General features: G+C 31.8%; 2 protein-coding genes across 2 annotated transcripts; both read left to right on the top strand.

Annotated features, from left to right (window-relative positions):
• The first annotated feature begins 554 nt into the window (after positions 1-554).
• LOC123318336 lies at positions 555-1274 on the top strand. The gene is made up of 2 exons (XM_044904946.1): positions 555-656; positions 819-1274. Exons 1-2 carry the CDS (start codon positions 654-656, stop codon positions 1272-1274), a joined length of 459 nt encoding a protein of 152 aa, XP_044760881.1. The 5' UTR covers positions 555-653.
• An 18900-nt stretch (positions 1275-20174) lies between these two features.
• On the top strand, positions 20175-20915 carry LOC123319366. Its single transcript, XM_044906283.1, has 2 exons — positions 20175-20276; positions 20439-20915. Exons 1-2 carry the CDS (start codon positions 20274-20276, stop codon positions 20892-20894), a joined length of 459 nt encoding a protein of 152 aa, XP_044762218.1. The 5' UTR covers positions 20175-20273; the 3' UTR covers positions 20895-20915.
• The last annotated feature ends 1707 nt before the right edge of the window (positions 20916-22622 follow it).

A 22622-nucleotide genomic window follows, 5' to 3' on the forward strand; every position in this document is an offset into this window, starting at 1 on the left:
ATATATCGGCCGTTTTTGAATTAAAATGAACTAAAAGTTATAAAGCTCGCTTGATTATAGATTTTTGGGTATGATGAATCTCTGAGCGAAGGTTTTGGCTGATCGCACATTGAATTGGCAAAAAAATCATGCATTTGAGGAAAGCGATGCATCGAAGAAAAACTTTCATGTATGAAAATGAACTATAAAAGGGAACACTGTAATTGCTTATTTATTAATCAGATAATAATAATCATTTATTCGAATAGGAAAGGAGGCGTATAGCCTATAAACTTGCAGAGTACAGAAAGAGAACGAAAATATTGTGCGTTACGAAAAGGAATGACATATGAACAAGGATAGCAAAAACTAAAATAATCGAAACAAAACAAACCCTGGACTAGCATACACATCACCCGAGGAATGAAACATTGTATCTATGATAAGGATCCAAAACCCCTAAGTTTGTTTATAAGTGAAGATCAAAAATTTCAGCCCTCAGCCCTCAACAAGGGGGGATATTTATTGAAAATAACCAAAGTCAGGTAGCAGAACGAATCGGATAGTACCTACATTTTTCATTCATTCCCTGAATTTCGAAGAGTGAAGTTCCTAATTCTTAAAATTTTAGTTATACTTTTAAAGTTGAAAATTGGCGTTATACGAAAATCAAAATGGTAAGTTGATTTTATATATATTTTTCATTTCAAGAATTCTGAATTTTTTCGTATTTCTCAAAATGTTATTGAGATTGAAAAGTATTTCGAGTTCCTTTAATAATTTATAATAACTAGATTAAAATTGATGTAATATCATATTATGTTTTGGTTTTTTTTCAGTCTGCTCAAATACCAATACAAAGTTCTTGGGAGGAGTTCATACTGCCGACAAGGATTGCCTTCTTGACTCAAGAAAAATTAAACAAATTGAGAAAAATAGAGTTACGTAAGAAGGTGATCATTCACGATTTAATTCGAAATAATCAGAGTGTGCTGGATCGTTTAAAAGATCTGAGGTTCTATAGAGGCAGTCATTCAGCGAATCTGAGAAGAACATCAGAAATTCTTGATGTCAAATTGACTAAGGCTTTATATATTAAGAGAATATTGGAAATAACTGTCCGCGGAAAGAAGAAGAAGGAAATACTGAACATGGAAATATCCGAATTAGGTGAAGCGATCAGACACCAGAAAACTCACAGGCATCGTGATTTTGAACCAACCATATCTCCACTAGCCATATATTCAAATGATATGCGGAATCGCGGAATGAAGAGAAAACGAGATTATCGATAAAATGGATTGAATCAAGATAAATCAATAAACGAATGTAAATATTGTATTGCTATTGTAAATAAACATACAGTAATTTCGAAAATAAATTGGTTGGGAATTAAAGGTGGAATTTTTATTCAAAATTTTATCGAAAGTAGGACGCCATCTCCAAAATAACTACAAATTTCATGGTAAATTTCAGTGCTTAGTTCATTCGATGCTCCAGAAAAAAAATCATGAACGACCTCGAGTAGGTTGTATAAAATTATTGTTCTATCCTCATTCATATAATAAATGTGAAACTGCGTGTGTTTGATAGTTTGTTTCTACGTTTCTCTTTCCATAACGCCCAGGGTAGATGTCGGATTTTGTGGGAATTTCACTATAGTGTAGAGAATTTATCGGATTAGGTTTCAGTGTAACATTCATTTTTATATGGAGAAATTCATATATGAAAAAATAAAATAAGAAATTAAATAAAAGTTGAAATTAAATAAAATTTGAAATTCAATAAAATTTCTTTGAAAAAGTCCGCGATGGCATATATCTAACTTTCCGGGATAACCACCAACAATAATCTATTTTAAAATTTATCGATACTTTGGCTGTGTACTTGAGTGCTTCTTAATATAAGAAAAACATTCATTAGTATCTTTCTGTGAAAAGTTTTGGCTAAAAAGCTATCTCCATCAATACAATTGTCAAAAATATATTTATTCCATCATTAGGTCAACCGACATAACATGCAGATACTGGGGAAATTACAAGAGATAGAGGTAAATGATCAAGAACTAGTTTGTGAGCTATCTGACGTTTACGTCCATGTTTCGCTGCAAAAATTCTGGTATGTGCCGTCATTTCGAGAGAATTATTTCTGTATTTTTTGCGGAAATTAATGCGACAGATCTCTGACAACAAGGATTTAAAATTATTCGAGTCCTAGTTGAATTAGCTTATAAAATTAATCCCATAATTTGAAATATTTCGGATATAAATCTCTGTGTTTGTTCCTACTAGGGCATTCAAAAAAGGTTGAACATTTAAAGAGACAATCTACTTTATTCATTGCTGGCTAGCGGATTGTGTGGGATATCGTTTCTCTTCTCATACTCTATCATTGTTTATGTGAAGTTTAGTGAATTATATATACATCCATTGATTTCAAATGTACGTATTATAATTTGTTTGGAATATTACAAATATTTATAGAAATCAATTTTTTTCATTTTTGCTGGAAAATTGGATGAGACCAATGGGATAATGATAAATCAACGTTGAAAACTTCATTTTCGACATCGATTTCTAGTTTTTCATAACTAATTATTATTTTCGAAAAATTTCTGAATTCTGTTATCGGAAATATATGAAATATCAACATCTTATTCGGATATTTCCTTGAAAAGATTAAATTATCGAAGGACTTAATATTAATCGTTTCGAATAAGTCGTAGTGAAAAGTATAAAAGCGTTTTTGTTCGAAAAATGATACCGAAAAGCATTATCGGAACATAAGAATAATAAAGCATTTCTCTGTAGGTAGCAGGGGGTTTTCGATGACACAGCTGATAAGCTTCCAAACTACCTAGACTGAATCATCATTGATTCTGGAATGTTCTACACCTCAGAAGAAACATTAAAAACGAATAAGAAATCAGGAAGCCATTCAATGATTTGTCTGTATTGATCGAGTAGAAGCCATTTCAAACAATGTTCCGTTATTTCCGAAGTCTTCGTGAAACTCTCACCTCATTCGAAGAACACCATATTGAAATGAGCAAAAAATGTTCTCGAAATCGCTTCTAACCTTAATATTTGCTGTAAAAAATTTCAGAAAAGTTATAATAATTTTGCTTAAATAATTGATAGTCATGCGACCAATCAACAGACGTTTCGTGTCTTTTATACTCAATTCAAGGGAAGGAATATGAATCAAGGAAATATAATATCCACTACAGTACCTACTGCTTCTGCAATCTCTCAACTCATTTTTTCCCCCAAAACATTGAATCATATACAGTACCTACATTTATTCCTCACAAATCTCGACGGTAGTGACGAAAATATGTTCAACCGGATTTTTTTCACTCCAATAACGTCACCTGTAGTATTTCGATTGATTAAAGAAAAATTCATTCGAAATCATTTTGCAAGCAACACTTCATGAACTGTCTTTGAACTGACAAACGATTACATGTAGTTTATTATTTGCTTAGACATTGTGATTTCGAAATAAATATGGAAACCTATAAGTGAATCGCCTTATTAGGTTATACCTACACCCACAACGGATAGTAGTGTTAATCTGTCTAAAACGGTGGGAATGGGCGGAAAATGATGACAAATATGCTCTACATTCGAAAAACATCACTTTTTTAAAATCCGTTGATGGAAATCCTTATTTTGGCATAAAAACTTCCGAAAGTGACGAAATGAGGTACATTTACCATACATAAGTACATCTCTATAATACGCGTATTTCGTTTGATGAACTTCAATATGATATGAGTCCATAAATTGAGGTGAAATTCTGCCGACGTTTTGATTTTGTCGAAACCATCATCGGGGCACTGAAAGAGCAATATAAAACTATGTTAAAATATACATATATCGGCCGTTTTAGAATTAAAATGAACTAAAAGTTATAAAGCTCGCTTGATTATAGATTTTTGGGTATGATGAATCTCTGAGCGAAGGTTTTGGCTGATCGTACATTGAAATAGCAAAAAAATCATGCATTTGAGGAAAGCGATGCATCGAAGAAAAAAACTTTCATGTATGAAAATGAACTATATAAGGGAACACTGTAATTGCTTATTTATTAATCATATAATAATAATCATTTATTCGAATAGGAAAGGAGGCGTATAGCCTATAAACTTGCAGAGTACAGAAAAAGAACGAAAATATTGTGCGTTACGAAAAGGAATGACATATGAACAAGGATAGCAAAAACTAAAATAATCGAAACAAAACAAACCCTGGACTAGCATACACATCACCCGAGGAATGAAACATTGTATCTATGATAAGGATCCAAAACCCCTAAGTTTGTTTATAAGTGAAGATCAAAAATTTCAGCCCTCAGCCCTCAACAAGGGGGGATATTTATTGAAAATTACCAAAGTCAGGTAGCAGAACGAATCGGTTAGTACCTACATTTTTCATTCATTCCCTGAATTTCGAAGAGTGAAGTTCCTAATTCTTAAAATTTTAGTTATACTTTTAAAGTTGAAAATTGGCGTTATACGAAAATCAAAATGGTAAGTTGATTTTATATATATTTTTCATTTCAAGAATTCTGAATTTTTTCGTATTTCTCAAAATGTTATTGAGATTGAAAAGTATTTCGAGTTCCTTTAATAATTTATAATAACTAGATTTAAATTGATGTAATATCATATTATGTTTTGGTTTTTTTTCAGTCTGCTCAAATACCAATACAAAGTTCTTGGGAGGAGTTCATACTGCCCACAAGGATTGCCTTCTTGACTCAAGAAAAATTAAACAAATTGAGAAAAATAGAGTTACGTAAGAAGGTGATCATTCACGATTTAATTCGAAATAATCAGAGTGTGCTGGATCGTTTAAAAGATCTGAGGTTCTATAGAGGCAGTCATTCATCGAATCTGAGAAGAACATCAGAAATTCTTGATGTCAAATTGACTAAGGCTTTATATATTAAGAGAATATTGGAAATAACTGTCCGCGGAAAGAAGAAGAAGGAAATACTGAACATGGAAATATCCGAATTATGTGGAGCGATCAGACACCAGAAAACTCACAGGCATCGTGATTTTGAACCAACCATATCTCCCCTAGCCATATATTCAAATGATATGCGGAATCGCGGAATGAAGAGTAAACGAGATTATCGATAAAATGGATTGAATCAAGATAAATTAATAAACGAATGTAAATATTGTATTGCTATTGTAAATAAACATACAGTTATTTTGAAAATAAATTGGTTGGGAATTAAAGGTGGAGTTTTATTCAAAATTTTATCGAAAGTAGGACGCCATCTCCAAAATAACTACAAATTTCATGGTAAATTTCAGTGCTTAGTTCATTCGATGCTCCAGAAAAAAAATCATGAACGACCTCGAGTAGGTTGTATAAAATTATTGTTCTATCCTCATTCATATAATAAATGTGAAATTGCGTGTGTTTGATAGTTTGTTTCTACGTTTCTCTTTCCATAACGCCCAGGGTAGATGTCGGATTTTGTGGGAATTTCACTATAGTGTAGAGAATTTATCGGATTAGGTTTCAGTGTAACATTCATTTTTATATGAAGAAATTCATATATGAAAAAATAAAATAAGAAATTAAATAAAAGTTGAAATTAAATAAAATTAGAAATTCAATAAGATTTCTTTGAAAAAGTCCGCGATGGCATATATCTAACTTTCCGGGATAACCACCAACAATAATCTATTTTAAAATTTATCGATACTTTGGCTGTGTACTTGAGTGCTTCTTCATATAAGAAAAACATTCATTAGTATCGTTCTGTGAAACGTTTTGGCTAAACAGCTATCTCCATCAATACCATTGTCAAAAATGTATTTATTCCATCATTAGGTCAACCGACATAACAGGCAGATACTGGGGAAATTACGAGAGATAGAGGTAAATGATCAAGTACTAGTTTGTGAGCTATCTGACGTTTACGTCCATGTTTCGCTGCAAAAATTCTGGTATGTGCCGTCATTTCGAGAGAATTATTTCTGTATTTTTTGCGGAAATTAATGCGACAGATCTCTGACAACAAGGATTTAAAATTATTCGAGTCCTAGTTGAATTAGCTTATCAAATTTATCCCATAATTTGAAATATTTTGGATATAAATCTCTGGGTTTGTTCCTACTAGGGCTTTCAAAAAAGGTTGAACATTTAAAAAGACAATCTACTTTATTCATTGCTGGCTAGCGGATTGTGTGGGATATCGTTTCTCTTCTCATACTCTTATCATTATTTATGTGAAGTTTAGTGAATTATATATACATCCATTGATTTCAAATGTACGTATTATAATTTGTTTGGAATATTACAAATATTTATAGAAATCAATTTTTTTCATTTTTGCTGGAAAATTGGATGAGACCAATGGGATAATGATAAATCAATGTTGAAAACTTCATTTTCGACATCGATTTCTAGTTTTTCATAACTAATTATTATTTTCGAAAAATTTCTGAATTCTGTTATCGGAAATATATGAAATATCAACATCTTATTTGGATATTTCCTTGAAAAGATTAAATTATTGAAGGACTTAATATTACTCGTTTCGAATAAGTCGTAGTGAAAAGTATAAAGGCGTTTTTGTTCGAAAAATGATACCGAAAAGCATTATCGCAACATAAGAATAATAAAGCATTTCTCTGTAGGTAGCAAGGGGTTTTCGATGACACAGCTGATAAGCTTCCAAACTACCTAGACTGAATCATCACTGATTCTGGAATGTTCCACACCTTAGAAGAAACATTAAAAACGAATAAGAAATCAGGAAGCCATTCAATGATTTGTCTGTATTGATCGAGTAGAAGCCAATCAAAATGTCAGCCTCAGCGCCTTCAACGATTATTTTTTCAATATTCGTGAGTGACATTCGAAAATAACTATAAATGGAAAAATTTCAAACAATGTTCCGTTATTTCCGAAGTCTTCGTGAAACTCTCACCTCATTCGAAGAACACCATATTGAAATGAGCAAAAAATGTTCTCGAAATCGCTACTAACCTTAATATTTGCTGTAAAAAATTTCAGAAAATTTATAATAATTTTGCTAAAATAATTGATAGTCATGGGACCAATCAACAGACGTTTCGTGTCTTTCATACTCAATTCAAGGGAAGGAATATGAATCAAGGAAATATAATATCCACTACAGTACCTACTGCTTCTGCAATCTCTCAACTCATTTTTTTCCCCCAAAACATTGAATCATATACAGTACCTACATTTATTCCTCACAAATCTCGACGGTAGTGACGAAAATATGTTCAACCGGATTTTTTTCACTCCAATAACGTCACCTGTAGTATTTCGATTGATTAAAGAAAAATTCATTCGAAATCATTTTGCAAGCAACACTTCATGAACTGTCTTTGAACTGACAAACGATTACACGTAGTTTATTATTTGCTTAGACATTGTGATTTCGAAATAAATATGGAAACCTATAAGTGAATCGCCTTATTAGGTTATACCTACACCCACAACGGATAGTAGTGTTAATCTGTCTAAAACGGTGGGAATGGGCGGAAAATGATGACAAATATGCTCTACATTCGAAAAACATCACTTTTTTCAAATCCGTTAATGGAAATCCTTATTTTGGCATAAAAACTTCCGAAAGTGACGAAATGAGGTACATTTACCATACATAAGTACATCTCTATAATACGCGTATTTCGTTTGATGAACTTCAATATGATATGAGTCCATAAATTGAGGTGAAATTCTGCCGACGTTTTGATTTTATCGAAACCATCATCCTGGCACTGAAAGAGAAATATAAAACTATGTTAAAATATACATATATCGGCCGTTTTTGAATTAAAATGAACTAAAAGTTATAAAGCTCGCTTGATTATAGATTTTTGGGTATGATGAATCTCTGAGCGAAGGTTTTGGCTGATCGCACATTGAATTGGCAAAAAAATCATGCATTTGAGGAAAGCGATGCATCGAAGAAAAACTTTCATGTATGAAAATGAACTATAAAAGGGAACACTGTAATTGCTTATTTATTAATCAGATAATAATAATCATTTATTCGAATAGGAAAGGAGGCGTATAGCCTATAAACTTGCAGAGTACAGAAAGAGAACGAAAATATTGTGCGTTACGAAAAGGAATGACATATGAACAAGGATAGCAAAAACTAAAATAATCGAAACAAAACAAACCCTGGACTAGCATACACATCACCCGAGGAATGAAACATTGTATCTATGATAAGGATCCAAAACCCCTAAGTTTGTTTATAAGTGAAGATCAAAAATTTCAGCCCTCAGCCCTCAACAAGGGGGGATATTTATTGAAAATAACCAAAGTCAGGTAGCAGAACGAATCGGTTAGTACCTACATTTTTCATTCATTCCCTGAATTTCGAAGAGTGAAGTTCCTAATTCTTAAAATTTTAGTTATACTTTTAAAGTTGAAAATTGGCGTTATACGAAAATCAAAATGGTAAGTTGATTTTATATATATTTTTCATTTCAAGAATTCTGAATTTTTTCGTATTTCTCAAAATGTTATTGAGATTGAAAAGTATTTCGAGTTCCTTTAATAATTTATAATAACTAGATTAAAATTGATGTAATATCATATTATGTTTTGGTTTTTTTTCAGTCTGCTCAAATACCAATACAGAGTTCTTGGGAGGAGTTCATACTGCCGACAAGGATTGCCTTCTTGACTCAAGAAAAATTAAACAAATTGAGAAAAATAGAGTTACGTAAGAAGGTGATCATTCACGATTTAATTCGAAATAATCAGAGTGTGCTGGATCGTTTAAAAGATCTGAGGTTCTATAGAGGCAGTCATTCAGCGAATCTGAGAAGAACATCAGAAATTCTTGATGTCAAATTGACTAAGGCTTTATATATTAAGAGAATATTGGAAATAACTGTCCGCGGAAAGAAGAAGAAGGAAATACTGAACATGGAAATATCCGAATTAGGTGAAGCGATCAGACACCAGAAAACTCACAGGCATCGTGATTTTGAACCAACCATATCTCCACTAGCCATATATTCAAATGATATGCGGAATCGCGGAATGAAGAGAAAACGAGATTATCGATAAAATGGATTGAATCAAGATAAATCAATAAACGAATGTAAATATTGTATTGCTATTGTAAATAAACATACAGTTATTTTGAAAATAAATTGGTTGGGAATTAAAGGTGGAATTTTTATTCAAAATTTTATCGAAAGTAGGACGCCATCTCCAAAATAACTACAAATTTCATGGTAAATTTCAGTGCTTAGTTCATTCGATGCTCCAGAAAAAAAATCATGAACGACCTCGAGTAGGTTGTATAAAATTATTGTTCTATCCTCATTCATATAATAAATGTGAAACTGCGTGTGTTTGATAGTTTGTTTCTACGTTTCTCTTTCCATAACGCCCAGGGTAGATGTCGGATTTTGTGGGAATTTCACTATAGTGTAGAGAATTTATCGGATTAGGTTTCAGTGTAACATTCATTTTTATATGGAGAAATTCATATATGAAAAAATAAAATAAGAAATTAAATAAAAGTTGAAATTAAATAAAATTTGAAATTAAATAAAATTTCTTTGAAAAACTCAGCGATGGCATATATCTAACTTTCCGGGATAACCACCAACAATAATCTATTTTAAAATTTATCGATACTTTGGCTGTGTACTTGAGTGCTTCTTAATATAAGAAAAACATTCATTAGTATCGTTCTGTGAAAAGTTTTGGCTAAACAGCTATCTCCATCAATACAATTGTCAAAAATATATTTATTCCATCATTAGGTCAACCGACATAACATGCAGATACTGGGGAAATTACAAGAGATAGAGGTAAATGATCAGTACTAGTTTGTGAGCTATCTGACGTTTACGTCCATGTTTCGCTGCAAAAATTCTGGTATGTGCCATCATTTCGAGAGAATTATTTCTGTATTTTTTGCGGAAATTAATGCGACAGATCTCTGAAAACAAGGATTTAAAATTATTCGAGTCCTAGTTGAATTAGTTTATCAGAGTTTTTCCCATAATTTGAAATATTATGGATATAAATCTCTGGGTTTGTTCCTACTAGGGCATTCAAAAAAGGTTGAACATTTAAAAAGACAATCTACTTTATTCATTGCTGGCTAGCGGATTGTGTGGGATATCGTTTCTCTTCTCATACTCTTATCATTATTTATGTGAAGTTTAGTGAATTATATATACATCCATTGATTTCAAATGTACGTATTATAATTTGTTTGGAATATTACAAATATTTATAGAAATCAATTTTTTTCATTTTTGCTAGAAAATTGGATGAGACCAATGGGATAATGATAAATCAACGTTGAAAACTTCATTTTCGACATCGATTACTAGTTTTTCATAACTAATTATTATTTTCGAAAAATTTCTGAATTCTGTTATCGGAAATATATGAAATATCAACATCTTATTTGGATATTTCCTTGAAAAGATTAAATTATTGAAGGACTTAATATTACTCGTTTCGAATAAGTCGTAGTGAAAAGTATAAAGGCGTTTTTCTTCGAAAAATGATACCGAAAAGCATTATCGCAACATAAGAATAATAAAGCATTTCTCTGTAGGTAGCAGGGGGTTTTCGATGACACAGCTGATAAGCTTCCAAACTACCTAGACTGAATCATCACTGATTCTGGAATGTTCCACACCTTAGAAGAAACATTAAAAACGAATAAGAAATCAGGAAGCCATTCAATGATTTGTCTGTATTGATCGAGTAGAAGCCAATCAAAATGTCAGCCTCAGCGCCTTCAACGATTATTTTTTCAATATTCGTGAGTGACATTCGAAAATAACTATAAATGGAAAAATTTCAAACAATGTTCCGTTATTTCTGAAGTCTTCGTGAAACTCTCACCTCATTCGAAGAACACCATATTGAAATGAGCAAAAAATGTTCTCGAAATCGCTACTAACCTTAATATTTGCTGTAAAAAATTTCAGAAAATTTATAATAATTTTGCTAAAATAATTGATAGTCATGGGACCAATCAACAGACGTTTCGTGTCTTTCATACTCAATTCAAGGGAAGGAATATGAATCAAGGAAATATAATATCCACTACAGTACCTACTGCTTCTGCAATCTCTCAACTCATTTTTTTCCCCCAAAACATTGAATCATATACAGTACCTACATTTATTCCTCACAAATCTCGGCGGTAGTGACGAAAATATGTTCAACCGGATTTTTTTCACTCCAATAACGTCACCTGTAGTATTTCGATTGATTAAAGAAAAATTCATTCGAAATCATTTTGCAAGCAACACTTCATGAACTGTCTTTGAACTGACAAACGATTACACGTAGTTTATTATTTGCTTAGACATTGTGATTTCGAAATAAATATGGAAACCTATAAGTGAATCGCCTTATTAGGTTATACCTACACCCACAACGGATAGTAGTGTTAATCTGTCTAAAACGGTGGGAATGGGCGGAAAATGATGACAAATATGCTCTACATTCGAAAAACATCACTTTTTTCAAATCCGTTAATGGAAATCCTTATTTTGGCATAAAAACTTCCGAAAGTGACGAAATGGGGTACATTTACCATACATAAGTACATCTCTATAATACGCGTATTTCGTTTGATGAACTTCAATATGATATGAGTCCATAAATTGAGGTGAAATTCTGCCGACGTTTTGATTTTATCGAAACCATCATCGGGGCACTGAAAGAGCAATATAAAACTATGTTAAAATATACATATATCGGCCGTTTTTGAATTAAAATGAACTAAAAGTTACAAAGCTCGCTTGATTATAGATTTTTGGGTATGATGAATCTCTGAGCGAAGGTTTTGGCTGATCGCACATTGAAATGGCAAAAAAATCATGCATTTGAGGAAAGCGATGCATCGAAGAAAAAAACTTTCATGTATGAAAATGAACTATATAAGGGAACACTGTAATTGCTTATTTATTAATCATATAATAATAATCATTTATTCGAATAGGAAAGGAGGCGTATAGCCTATAAACTTGCAGAGTACAGAAAAAGAACGAAAATATTGTGCGTTACGAAAAGGAATGACATATGAACAAGGATAGCAAAAACTAAAATAATCGAAACAAAACAAACCCTGGACTAGCATACACATCACCCGAGGAATGAAACATTGTATCTATGATAAGGATCCAAAACCCCTAAGTTTGTTTATAAGTGAAGATCAAAAATTTCAGCCCTCAGCCCTCAACAAGGGGGGATATTTATTGAAAATTACCAAAGTCAGGTAGCAGAACGAATCGGTTAGTACCTACATTTTTCATTCATTCCCTGAATTTCGAAGAGTGAAGTTCCTAATTCTTAAAATTTTAGTTATACTTTTAAAGTTGAAAATTGGCGTTATACGAAAATCAAAATGGTAAGTTGATTTTATATATATTTTTCATTTCAAGAATTCTGAATTTTTTCGTATTTCTCAAAATGTTATTGAGATTGAAAAGTATTTCGAGTTCCTTCAATAATTTATAATAACTAGATTGAAATTGATGTAATATCATATTATGTTTTGGTTTTTTTTCAGTCTGCTCAAATACCAATACAAAGTTCTTGGGAGGAGTTCATACTGCCCACAAGGATTGCCTTCTTGACTCAAGAAAAATTAAACAAATTGAGAAAAATAGAGTTACGTAAGAAGGTGATCATTCACGATTTAATTCGAAATAATCAGAGTGTGCTGGATCGTTTAAAAGATCTGAGGTTCTATAGAGGCAGTCATTCATCGAATCTGAGAAGAACATCAGAAATACTTGATGTCAAATTGACTAAGGCTTTATATATTAAGAGAATATTGGAAATAACTGTCCGCGGAAAGAAGAAGAAGGAAATACTGAACATGGAAATATCCGAATTATGTGGAGCGATCAGACACCAGAAAACTCACAGGCATCGTGATTTTGAACCAACCATATCTCCCCTAGCCATATATTCAAATGATATGCGGAATCGCGGAATGAAGAGAAAACGAGATTATCGATAAAATGGATTGAATCAAGATAAATTAATAAACGAATGTAAATATTGTATTGCTATTGTAAATAAACATACAGTTATTTTGAAAATAAATTGGTTGGGAATTAAAGGTGGAGTTTTATTCAAAATTTTATCGAAAGTAGGACGCCATCTCCAAAATAACTACAAATTTCATGGTAAATTTCAGTGCTTAGTTCATTCGATGCTCCAGAAAAAAAATCATGAACGACCTCGAGTAGGTTGTATAAAATTATTGTTCTATCCTCATTCATATAATAAATGTGAAATTGCGTGTGTTTGATAGTTTGTTTCTACGTTTCTCTTTCCATAACGCCCAGGGTAGATGTCGGATTTTGTGGGAATTTCACTATAGTGTAGAGAATTTATCGGATAAGGTTTCAGTGTAACATTCATTTTTATATGAAGAAATTCATATATGAAAAAATAAAATAAGAAATTAAATAAAAGTTGAAATTAAATAAAATTTGAAATTAAATAAAATTTCTTTGAAAAAGTCAGCGATGGCATATATCTAACTTTCCGGGATAACCACCAACAATAATCTATTTTAAAATTTATCGATACTTTGGCTGTGTACTTGAGTGCTTCTTAATATAAGAAAAACATTCATTAGTATCGTTCTGTGAAAAGTTTTGGCTAAACAGCTATCTCCATCAATACAATTGTCAAAAATATATTTATTCCATCATTAGGTCAACCGACATAACATGCAGATACTGGGGAAATTACAAGAGATAGAGGTAAATGATCAGTACTAGTTTGTGAGCTATCTGACGTTTACGTCCATGTTTCGCTGCAAAAATTCTGGTATGTGCCGTCATTTCGAGAGAATTATTTCTGTATTTTTTGCGGAAATTAATGCGACAGATCTCTGATCTGAAAACAAGGATTAAAAATTATTCGAGTCCTAGTTGAATTAGTTTATCAGATTTTTTCCCATAATTTGAAATATTATGGATATAAATCTCTGGGTTTGTTCCTACTAGGGCATTCAAAAAAGGTTGAACATTTAAAAAGACAATCTACTTTATTCATTGCTGGCTAGCGGATTGTGTGGGATATCGTTTCTCTTCTCATACTCTTATCATTATTTATGTGAAGTTTAGTGAATTATATATACATCCATTGATTTCAAATGTACGTATTATAATTTGTTTGGAATATTACAAATATTTATAGAAATCAATTTTTTTCATTTTTGCTGGAAAATTGGATGAGACCAATGGGATAATGATAAATCAACGTTGAAAACTTCATTTTCGACATCGATTTCTAGTTTTTCATAACTAATTATTATTTTCGAAAAATTTCTGAATTCTGTTATCGGAAATATATGAAATATCAACATCTTATTTGAATATTTCTCTGAAAAGATTAAATTATTGAAGGACTTAATATTACTCGTTTCGAATAAGTCGTAGTGAAAAGTATAAAGGCGTTTTTGTTAGAAAAATGATACCGAAAATCATTATCGCAACATAAGAATAATAAAGCATTTCTCTGTAGGTAGCAAGGGGTTTTCGATGACACAGCTGATAAGCTTCCAAACTACCTCGACTGAATCATCACTGATTCTGGAATGTTCCACACCTTAGAAGAAACATTAAAAACGAATAAGAAATCAGGAAGCCATTCAATGATTTGTCTGTATTGATCGAGTAGAAGCCAATCAAAATGTCAGCCTCAGCGCCTTCAACGATTATTTTTTCAATATTCGTGAGTGACATTCGAAAATAACTATAAATGGAAAAATTTCAAACAATGTTCCGTTATTTCCGAAGTCTTCGTGAAACTCTCACCTCATTCGAAGAACACCATATTGAAATGAGCAAAAAATGTTCTCGAAATCGCTTCTAACCTTAATATTTGCTGTAAAAAATTTCAGAAAAGTTATAATAATTTTGCTTAAATAATTGATAGTCATGCGACCAATCAACAGACGTTTCGTGTCTTTCATACTCAATTCAAGGGAAGGAATATGAATCAAGGAAATATAATATCCACTACAGTACCTACTGCTTCTGCAATCTCTCAACTCATTTTTTTCCCCCAAAACATTGAATCATATACAGTACCTACATTTATTCCTCACAAATCTCGACGGTAGTGACGAAAATATGTTCAACCGGATTTTTTTCACTCCAATAACGTCACCTGTAGTATTTCGATTGATTAAAGAAAAATTCATTCGAAATCATTTTGCAAGCAACACTTCATGAACTGTCTTTGAACTGACAAACGATTACACGTAGTTTATTATTTGCTTAGACATTGTGATTTCGAAATAAATATGGAAACCTATAAGTGAATCGCCTTATTAGGTTATACCTACACCCACAACGGATAGTAGTGTTAATCTGTCTAAAACGGTGGGAATGGGCGGAAAATGATGACAAATATGCTCTACATTCGAAAAACATCACTTTTTTCAAATCCGTTAATGGAAATCCTTATTTTGGCATAAAAACTTCCGAAAGTGACGAAATGGGGTACATTTACCATACATAAGTACATCTCTATAATACGCGTATTTCGTTTGATGAACTTCAATATGAAATGAGTCCATAAATTGAGGTGAAATTCTGCCGACGTTTTGATTTTGTCGAAACCATCATCGGGGCACTGAAAGAGCAATATAAAACTATGTTAAAATATACATATATCGGCCGTTTTTGAATTAAAATGAACTAAAAGTTATAAAGCTCGCTTGATTATAGATTTTTGGATATGATGAATCTCTGAGCGAAGGTTTTGGCTGATCGCACATTGAAATGGCAAAAAAATCATGCATTTGAGGAAAGCGATGCATCGAAGAAAAAAACTTTCATGTATGAAAATGAACTATATAAGGGAACACTGTAATTGCTTATTTATTAATCATATAATAATAATCATTTATTCGAATAGGAAAGGAGGCGTATAGCCTATAAACTTGCAGAGTACAGAAAAAGAACGAAAATATTGTGCGTTACGAAAAGGAATGACATATGAACAAGGATAGCAAAAACTAAAAAAATCGAAACAAAACAAACCCTGGACTAGCATACACATCACCCGAGGAATGAAACATTGTATCTATGATAAGGATCCAAAACCCCTAAGTTTGTTTATAAGTGAAGATCAAAAATTTCAGCCCTCAGCCCTCAAGAAGGGGGGATATTTATTGAAAATAACCAAAGTCAGGTAGCAGAACGAATCGGTTAGTACCTACATTTTTCATTCATTCCCTGAATTTCGAAGAGTGAAGTTCCTAATTCTTAAAATTTTAGTTATACTTTTAAAGTTGAAAATTGGCGTTATACGAAAATCAAAATGGTAAGTTGATTTTATATATATTTTTCATTTCAAGAATTCTGAATTTTTTCGTATTTCTCAAAATGTTATTGAGATTGAAAAGTATTTCGAGTTCCTTTAATAATTTATAATAACTAGATTGAAATTGATGTAATATCATATTATGTTTTGGTTTTTTTTCAGTCTGCTCAAATACCAATACAAAGTTCTTGGGAGGAGTTCATACTGCCCACAAGGATTGCCTTCTTGACTCAAGAAAAATTAAACAAATTGAGAAAAATAGAGTTACGTAAGAAGGTGATCATTCACGATTTAATTCGAAATAATCAGAGTGTGCTGGATCGTTTAAAAGATCTGAGGTTCTATAGAGGCAGTCATTCAGCGAATCTGAGAAGAACATCAGAAATTCTTGATGTCAAATTGACTAAGGCTTTATATATTAAGAGAATATTGGAAATAACTGTCCGCGGAAAGAAGAAGAAGGAAATACTGAACATGGAAATATCCGAATTATGTGGAGCGATCAGACACCAGAAAACTCACAGGCATCGTGATTTTGAACCAACCATATCTCCCCTAGCCATATATTCAAATGATATGCGGAATCGCGGAATGAAGAGAAAACGAGATTATCGATAAAATGGATTGAATCAAGATGAATTAATAATAGAATGTAAATATTGTATTGCTATTGTGAATAAACATACAGTTATTTTGAAAATAAATTGGTTGGGAATTAAAGGTGGAGTTTTATTCAAAATTTTATCGAAAGTAGGACGCCATCTCCAAAATAACTACAAATTTCATGGTAAATTTCAGTGCTTAGTTCATTCGATGCTCCAGAAAAAAAATCATGAACGACCTCGAGTAGGTTGTATAAAATTATTGTTCTATCCTCATTCATATAATAAATGTGAAACTGCGTGTGTTTGATAGTTTGTTTCTACGTTTCTCTTTCCATAACGCCCAGGGTAGATGTCGGATTTTGTGGGAATTTCACTATAGTGTAGAGAATTTATCGGATTAGGTTTCAGTGTAACATTCATTTTTATATGAAGAAATTCATATATGAAAAAATAAAATAAGAAATTAAATAAAAGTTGAAATTAAATAAAATTAGAAATTCAATAAGATTTCTTTGAAAAAGTCCGCGATGGCATATATCTAACTTTCCGGGATAACCACCAACAATAATCTATTTTAAAATTTATCGATACTTTGGCTGTGTACTTGAGTGCTTCTTAATATAAGAAAAACATTCATTAGTATCGTTCTGTGAAACGTTTTGGCTAAACAGCTATCTCCATCAATACCATTGTCAAAAATGTATTTATTCCATCATTAGGTCAACCGACATAACATGCAGATATTGGGGAAATTACGAGAGATAGAGGTAAATGATCAAGTACTAGTTTGTGAGCTATCTGACGTTTACGTCCATGTTTCGCTGCAAAAATTCTGGTATGTGCCGTCATTTCGAGAGAATTATTTCTGTATTTTTTGCGGAAATTAATGCGACAGATCTCTGACAACAAGGATTTAAAATTATTCGAGTCCTAGTTGAATTAGCTTATCAAATTTATCCCATAATTTGAAATATTTTGGATATAAATCTCTGGGTTTGTTCCTACTAGGGCTTTCAAAAAAGGTTGAACATTTAAAAAGACAATCTACTTTATTCATTGCTGGCTAGCGGATTGTGTGGGATATCGTTTCTCTTCTCATACTCTTATCATTATTTATGTGAAGTTTAGTGAATTATATATACATCCATTGATTTCAAATGTACGTATTATAATTTGTTTGGAATATTACAAATATTTATAGAAATCAATTTTTTTCATTTTTGCTGGAAAATTGGATGAGACCAATGGGATAATGATAAATCAATGTTGAAAACTTCATTTTCGACATCGATTTCTAGTTTTTCATAACTAATTATTATTTTCGAAAAATTTCTGAATTCTGTTATCGGAAATATATGAAATATCAACATCTTATTTGGATATTTCCTTGAAAAGATTAAATTATTGAAGGACTTAATATTACTCGTTTCGAATAAGTCGTAGTGAAAAGTATAAAGGCGTTTTTGTTCGAAAAATGATACCGAAAAGCATTATCGCAACATAAGAATAATAAAGCATTTCTCTGTAGGTAGCAAGGGGTTTTCGATGACACAGCTGATAAGCTTCCAAACTACCTAGACTGAATCATCACTGATTCTGGAATGTTCCACACCTTAGAAGAAACATTAAAAACGAATAAGAAATCAGGAAGCCATTCAATGATTTGTCTGTATTGATCGAGTAGAAGCCAATCAAAATGTCAGCCTCAGCGCCTTCAACGATCATTTTTTCAATATTCGTGAGTGACATTCGAAAAAAACTATAAATGGAAAAATTTCAAACAATGTTCCGTTATTTCCGAAGTCTTCGTGAAACTCTCACCTCATTCGAAGAACACCATATTGAAATGAGCAAAAAATGTTCTCGAAATCGCTACTAACCTTAATATTTGCTGTAAAAAATTTCAGAAAATTTATAATAATTTTGCTAAAATAATTGCTAGTCATGGGACCAATCAACAGACGTTTCGTGTCTTTCATACTCAATTCAAGGGAAGGAATATGAATCAAGGAAATATAATATCCACTACAGTACCTACTGCTTCTGCAATCTCTCAACTCATTTTTTTCCCCCAAAACATTGAATCATATACAGTACCTACATTTATTCCTCACAAATCTCGACGGTAGTGACGAAAATATGTTCAACCGGATTTTTTTCACTCCAATAACGTCACCTGTAGTATTTCGATTGATTAAAGAAAAATTCATTCGAAATCATTTTGCAAGCAACACTTCATGAACTGTCTTTGAACTGACAAACGATTACACGTAGTTTATTATTTGCTTAGACATTGTGATTTCGAAATAAATATGGAAACCTATAAGTGAATCGCCTTATTAGGTTATACCTACACCCACAACGGATAGTAGTGTTAATCTGTCTAAAACGGTGGGAATGGGCGGAAAATGATGACAAATATGCTCTACATTCGAAAAACATCACTTTTTTCAAATCCGTTAATGGAAATCCTTATTTCGGCATAAAAACTTCCGAAAGTGACGAAATGAGGTACATTTACCATACATAAGTACATCTCTATAATACGCGTATTTCGTTTGATGAACTTCAATATGATATGAGTCCATAAATTGAGGTGAAATTCTGTCGACGTTTTGATTTTATCGAAACCATCATCCTGGCACTGAAAGAGCAATATAAAACTATGTTAAAATATACATATATCGGCCGTTTTTGAATTAAAATGAACTAAAAGTTATAAAGCTCGCTTGATTATAGATTTTTGGGTATGATGAATCTCTGAGCGAAGGTTTTGGCTGATCGCACATTGAATTGGCAAAAAAATCATGCATTTGAGGAAAGCGATGCATCGAAGAAAAACTTTCATGTATGAAAATGAACTATAAAAGGGAACACTGTAATTGCTTATTTATTAATCAGATAATAATAATCATTTATTCGAATAGGAAAGGAGGCGTATAGCCTATAAACTTGCAGAGTACAGAAAGAGAACGAAAATATTGTGCGTTACGAGAAGGAATGACATATGAACAAGGATAGCAAAAACTAAAATAATCGAAACAAAACAAACCCTGGACTAGCATACACATCACCCGAGGAATGAAACATTGTATCTATGATAAGGATCCAAAACCCCTAAGTTTGTTTATAAGTGAAGATCAAAAATTTCAGCCCTCAACAAGGGGGGATATTTATTGAAAATAACCAAAGTCAGGTAGCAGAACGAATCGGTTAGTACCTACATTTTTCATTCATTCCCTGAATTTCGAAGAGTGAAGTTCCTAATTCTTAAAATTTTAGTTATACTTTTAAAGTTGAAAATTGGCGTTATACGAAAATCAAAATGGTAAGTTGATTTTATATATATTTTTCATTTCAAGAATTCTGAATTTTTTCGTATTTCTCAAAATGTTATTGAGATTGAAAAGTATTTCGAGTTCCTTTAATAATTTATAATAACTAGATTAAAATTGATGTAATATCATATTATGTTTTGGTTTTTTTTCAGTCTGCTCAAATACCAATACAAAGTTCTTGGGAGGAGTTCATACTGCCGACAAGGATTGCCTTCTTGACTCAAGAAAAATTAAACAAATTGAGAAAAATAGAGTTACGTAAGAAGGTGATCATTCACGATTTAATTCGAAATAATCAGAGTGTGCTGGATCGTTTAAAAGATCTGAGGTTCTATAGAGGCAGTCATTCAGCGAATCTGAGAAGAACATCAGAAATTCTTGATGTCAAATTGACTAAGGCTTTATATATTAAGAGAATATTGGAAATAACTGTCCGCGGAAAGAAGAAGAAGGAAATACTGAACATGGAAATATCCGAATTAGGTGGAGCGATCAGACACCAGAAAACTCACAGGCATCGTGATTTTGAACCAACCATATCTCCACTAGCCATATATTCAAATGATATGCGGAATCGCGGAATGAAGAGAAAACGAGATTATCGATAAAATGGATTGAATCAAGATAAATCAATAAACGAATGTAAATATTGTATTGCTATTGTAAATAAACATACAGTTATTTTGAAAATAAATTGGTTGGGAATTAAAGGTGGAATTTTTATTCAAAATTTTATCGAAAGTAGGACGCCATCTCCAAAATAACTACAAATTTCATGGTAAATTTAAGTGCTTAGTTCATTCGATGCTCCAGAAAAAAAATCATGAACGACCTCGAGTAGGTTGTATAAAATTATTGTTCTATCCTCATTCATATAATAAATGTGAAACTGCGTGTGTTTGATAGTTTGTTTCTACGTTTCTCTTTCCATAACGCCCAGGGTAGATGTCGGATTTTGTGGGAATTTCACTATAGTGTAGAGAATTTATCGGATTAGGTTTCAGTGTAACATTCATTTTTATATGGAGAAATTCATATATGAAAAAATAAAATAAGAAATTAAATAAAAGTTGAAATTAAATAAAATTTGAAATTCAATAAAATTTCTTTGAAAAAGTCCGCGATGGCATATATCTAACTTTCCGGGATAACCACCAACAATAATCTATTTTAAAATTTATCGATACTTTGGCTGTGTACTTGAGTGCTTCTTAATATAAGAAAAACATTCATTAGTATCTTTCTGTGAAAAGTTTTGGCTAAAAAGCTATCTCCATCAATACAATTGTCAAAAATATATTTATTCCATCATTAGGTCAACCGACATAACATGCAGATACTGGGGAAATTACAAGAGATAGAGGGAAATGATCAAGTACTAGTTTGTGAGCTATCTGACGTTTACGTCCATGTTTCGCTGCAAAAATTCTGGTATGTGCCGTCATTTCGAGAGAATTATTTCTGTATTTTTTGCGGAAATTAATGCGACAGATCTCTGACAACAAGGATTCAAAATTATTCGAGTCCTAGTTGAATTAGCTTATAAAATTAATCCCATAATTTGAAATATTTCGGATATAAATCTCTGTGTTTGTTCCTACTAGGGCATTCAAAAAAGGTTGAACATTTAAAGAGACAATCTACTTTATTCATTGCTGGCTAGCGGATTGTGTGGGATATCGTTTCTCTTCTCATACTCTATCATTGTTTATGTGAAGTTTAGTGAATTATATATACATCCATTGATTTCAAATGTACGTATTATAATTTGTTTGGAATATTACAAATATTTATAGAAATCAATTTTTTTCATTTTTGCTGGAAAATTGGATGAGACCAATGGGATAATGATAAATCAACGTTGAAAACTTCATTTTCGACATCGATTTCTAGTTTTTCATAACTAATTATTATTTTCGAAAAATTTCTGAATTCTGTTATCGGAAATACATGAAATATCAACATCTTATTCGGATATTTCCTTGAAAAGATTAAATTATCGAAGGACTTAATATTAATCGTTTCGAATAAGTCGTAGTGAAAAGTATAAAAGCGTTTTTGTTCGAAAAATGATACCGAAAAGCATTATCGGAACATAAGAATAATAAAGCATTTCTCTGTAGGTAGCAGGGGGTTTTCGATGACACAGCTGATAAGCTTCCAAACTACCTAGACTGAATCATCATTGATTCTGGAATGTTCTACACCTCAGAAGAAACATTAAAAACGAATAAGAAATCAGGAAGCCATTCAATGATTTGTCTGTATTGATCGAGTAGAAGCCATTTCAAACAATGTTCCGTTATTTCCGAAGTCTTCGTGAAACTCTCACCTCA

This window comes from Coccinella septempunctata, chromosome 8, assembly GCF_907165205.1.
Source record: "Coccinella septempunctata chromosome 8, icCocSept1.1, whole genome shotgun sequence".
Lineage (NCBI taxonomy): Eukaryota > Metazoa > Arthropoda > Insecta > Coleoptera > Coccinellidae > Coccinella > Coccinella septempunctata.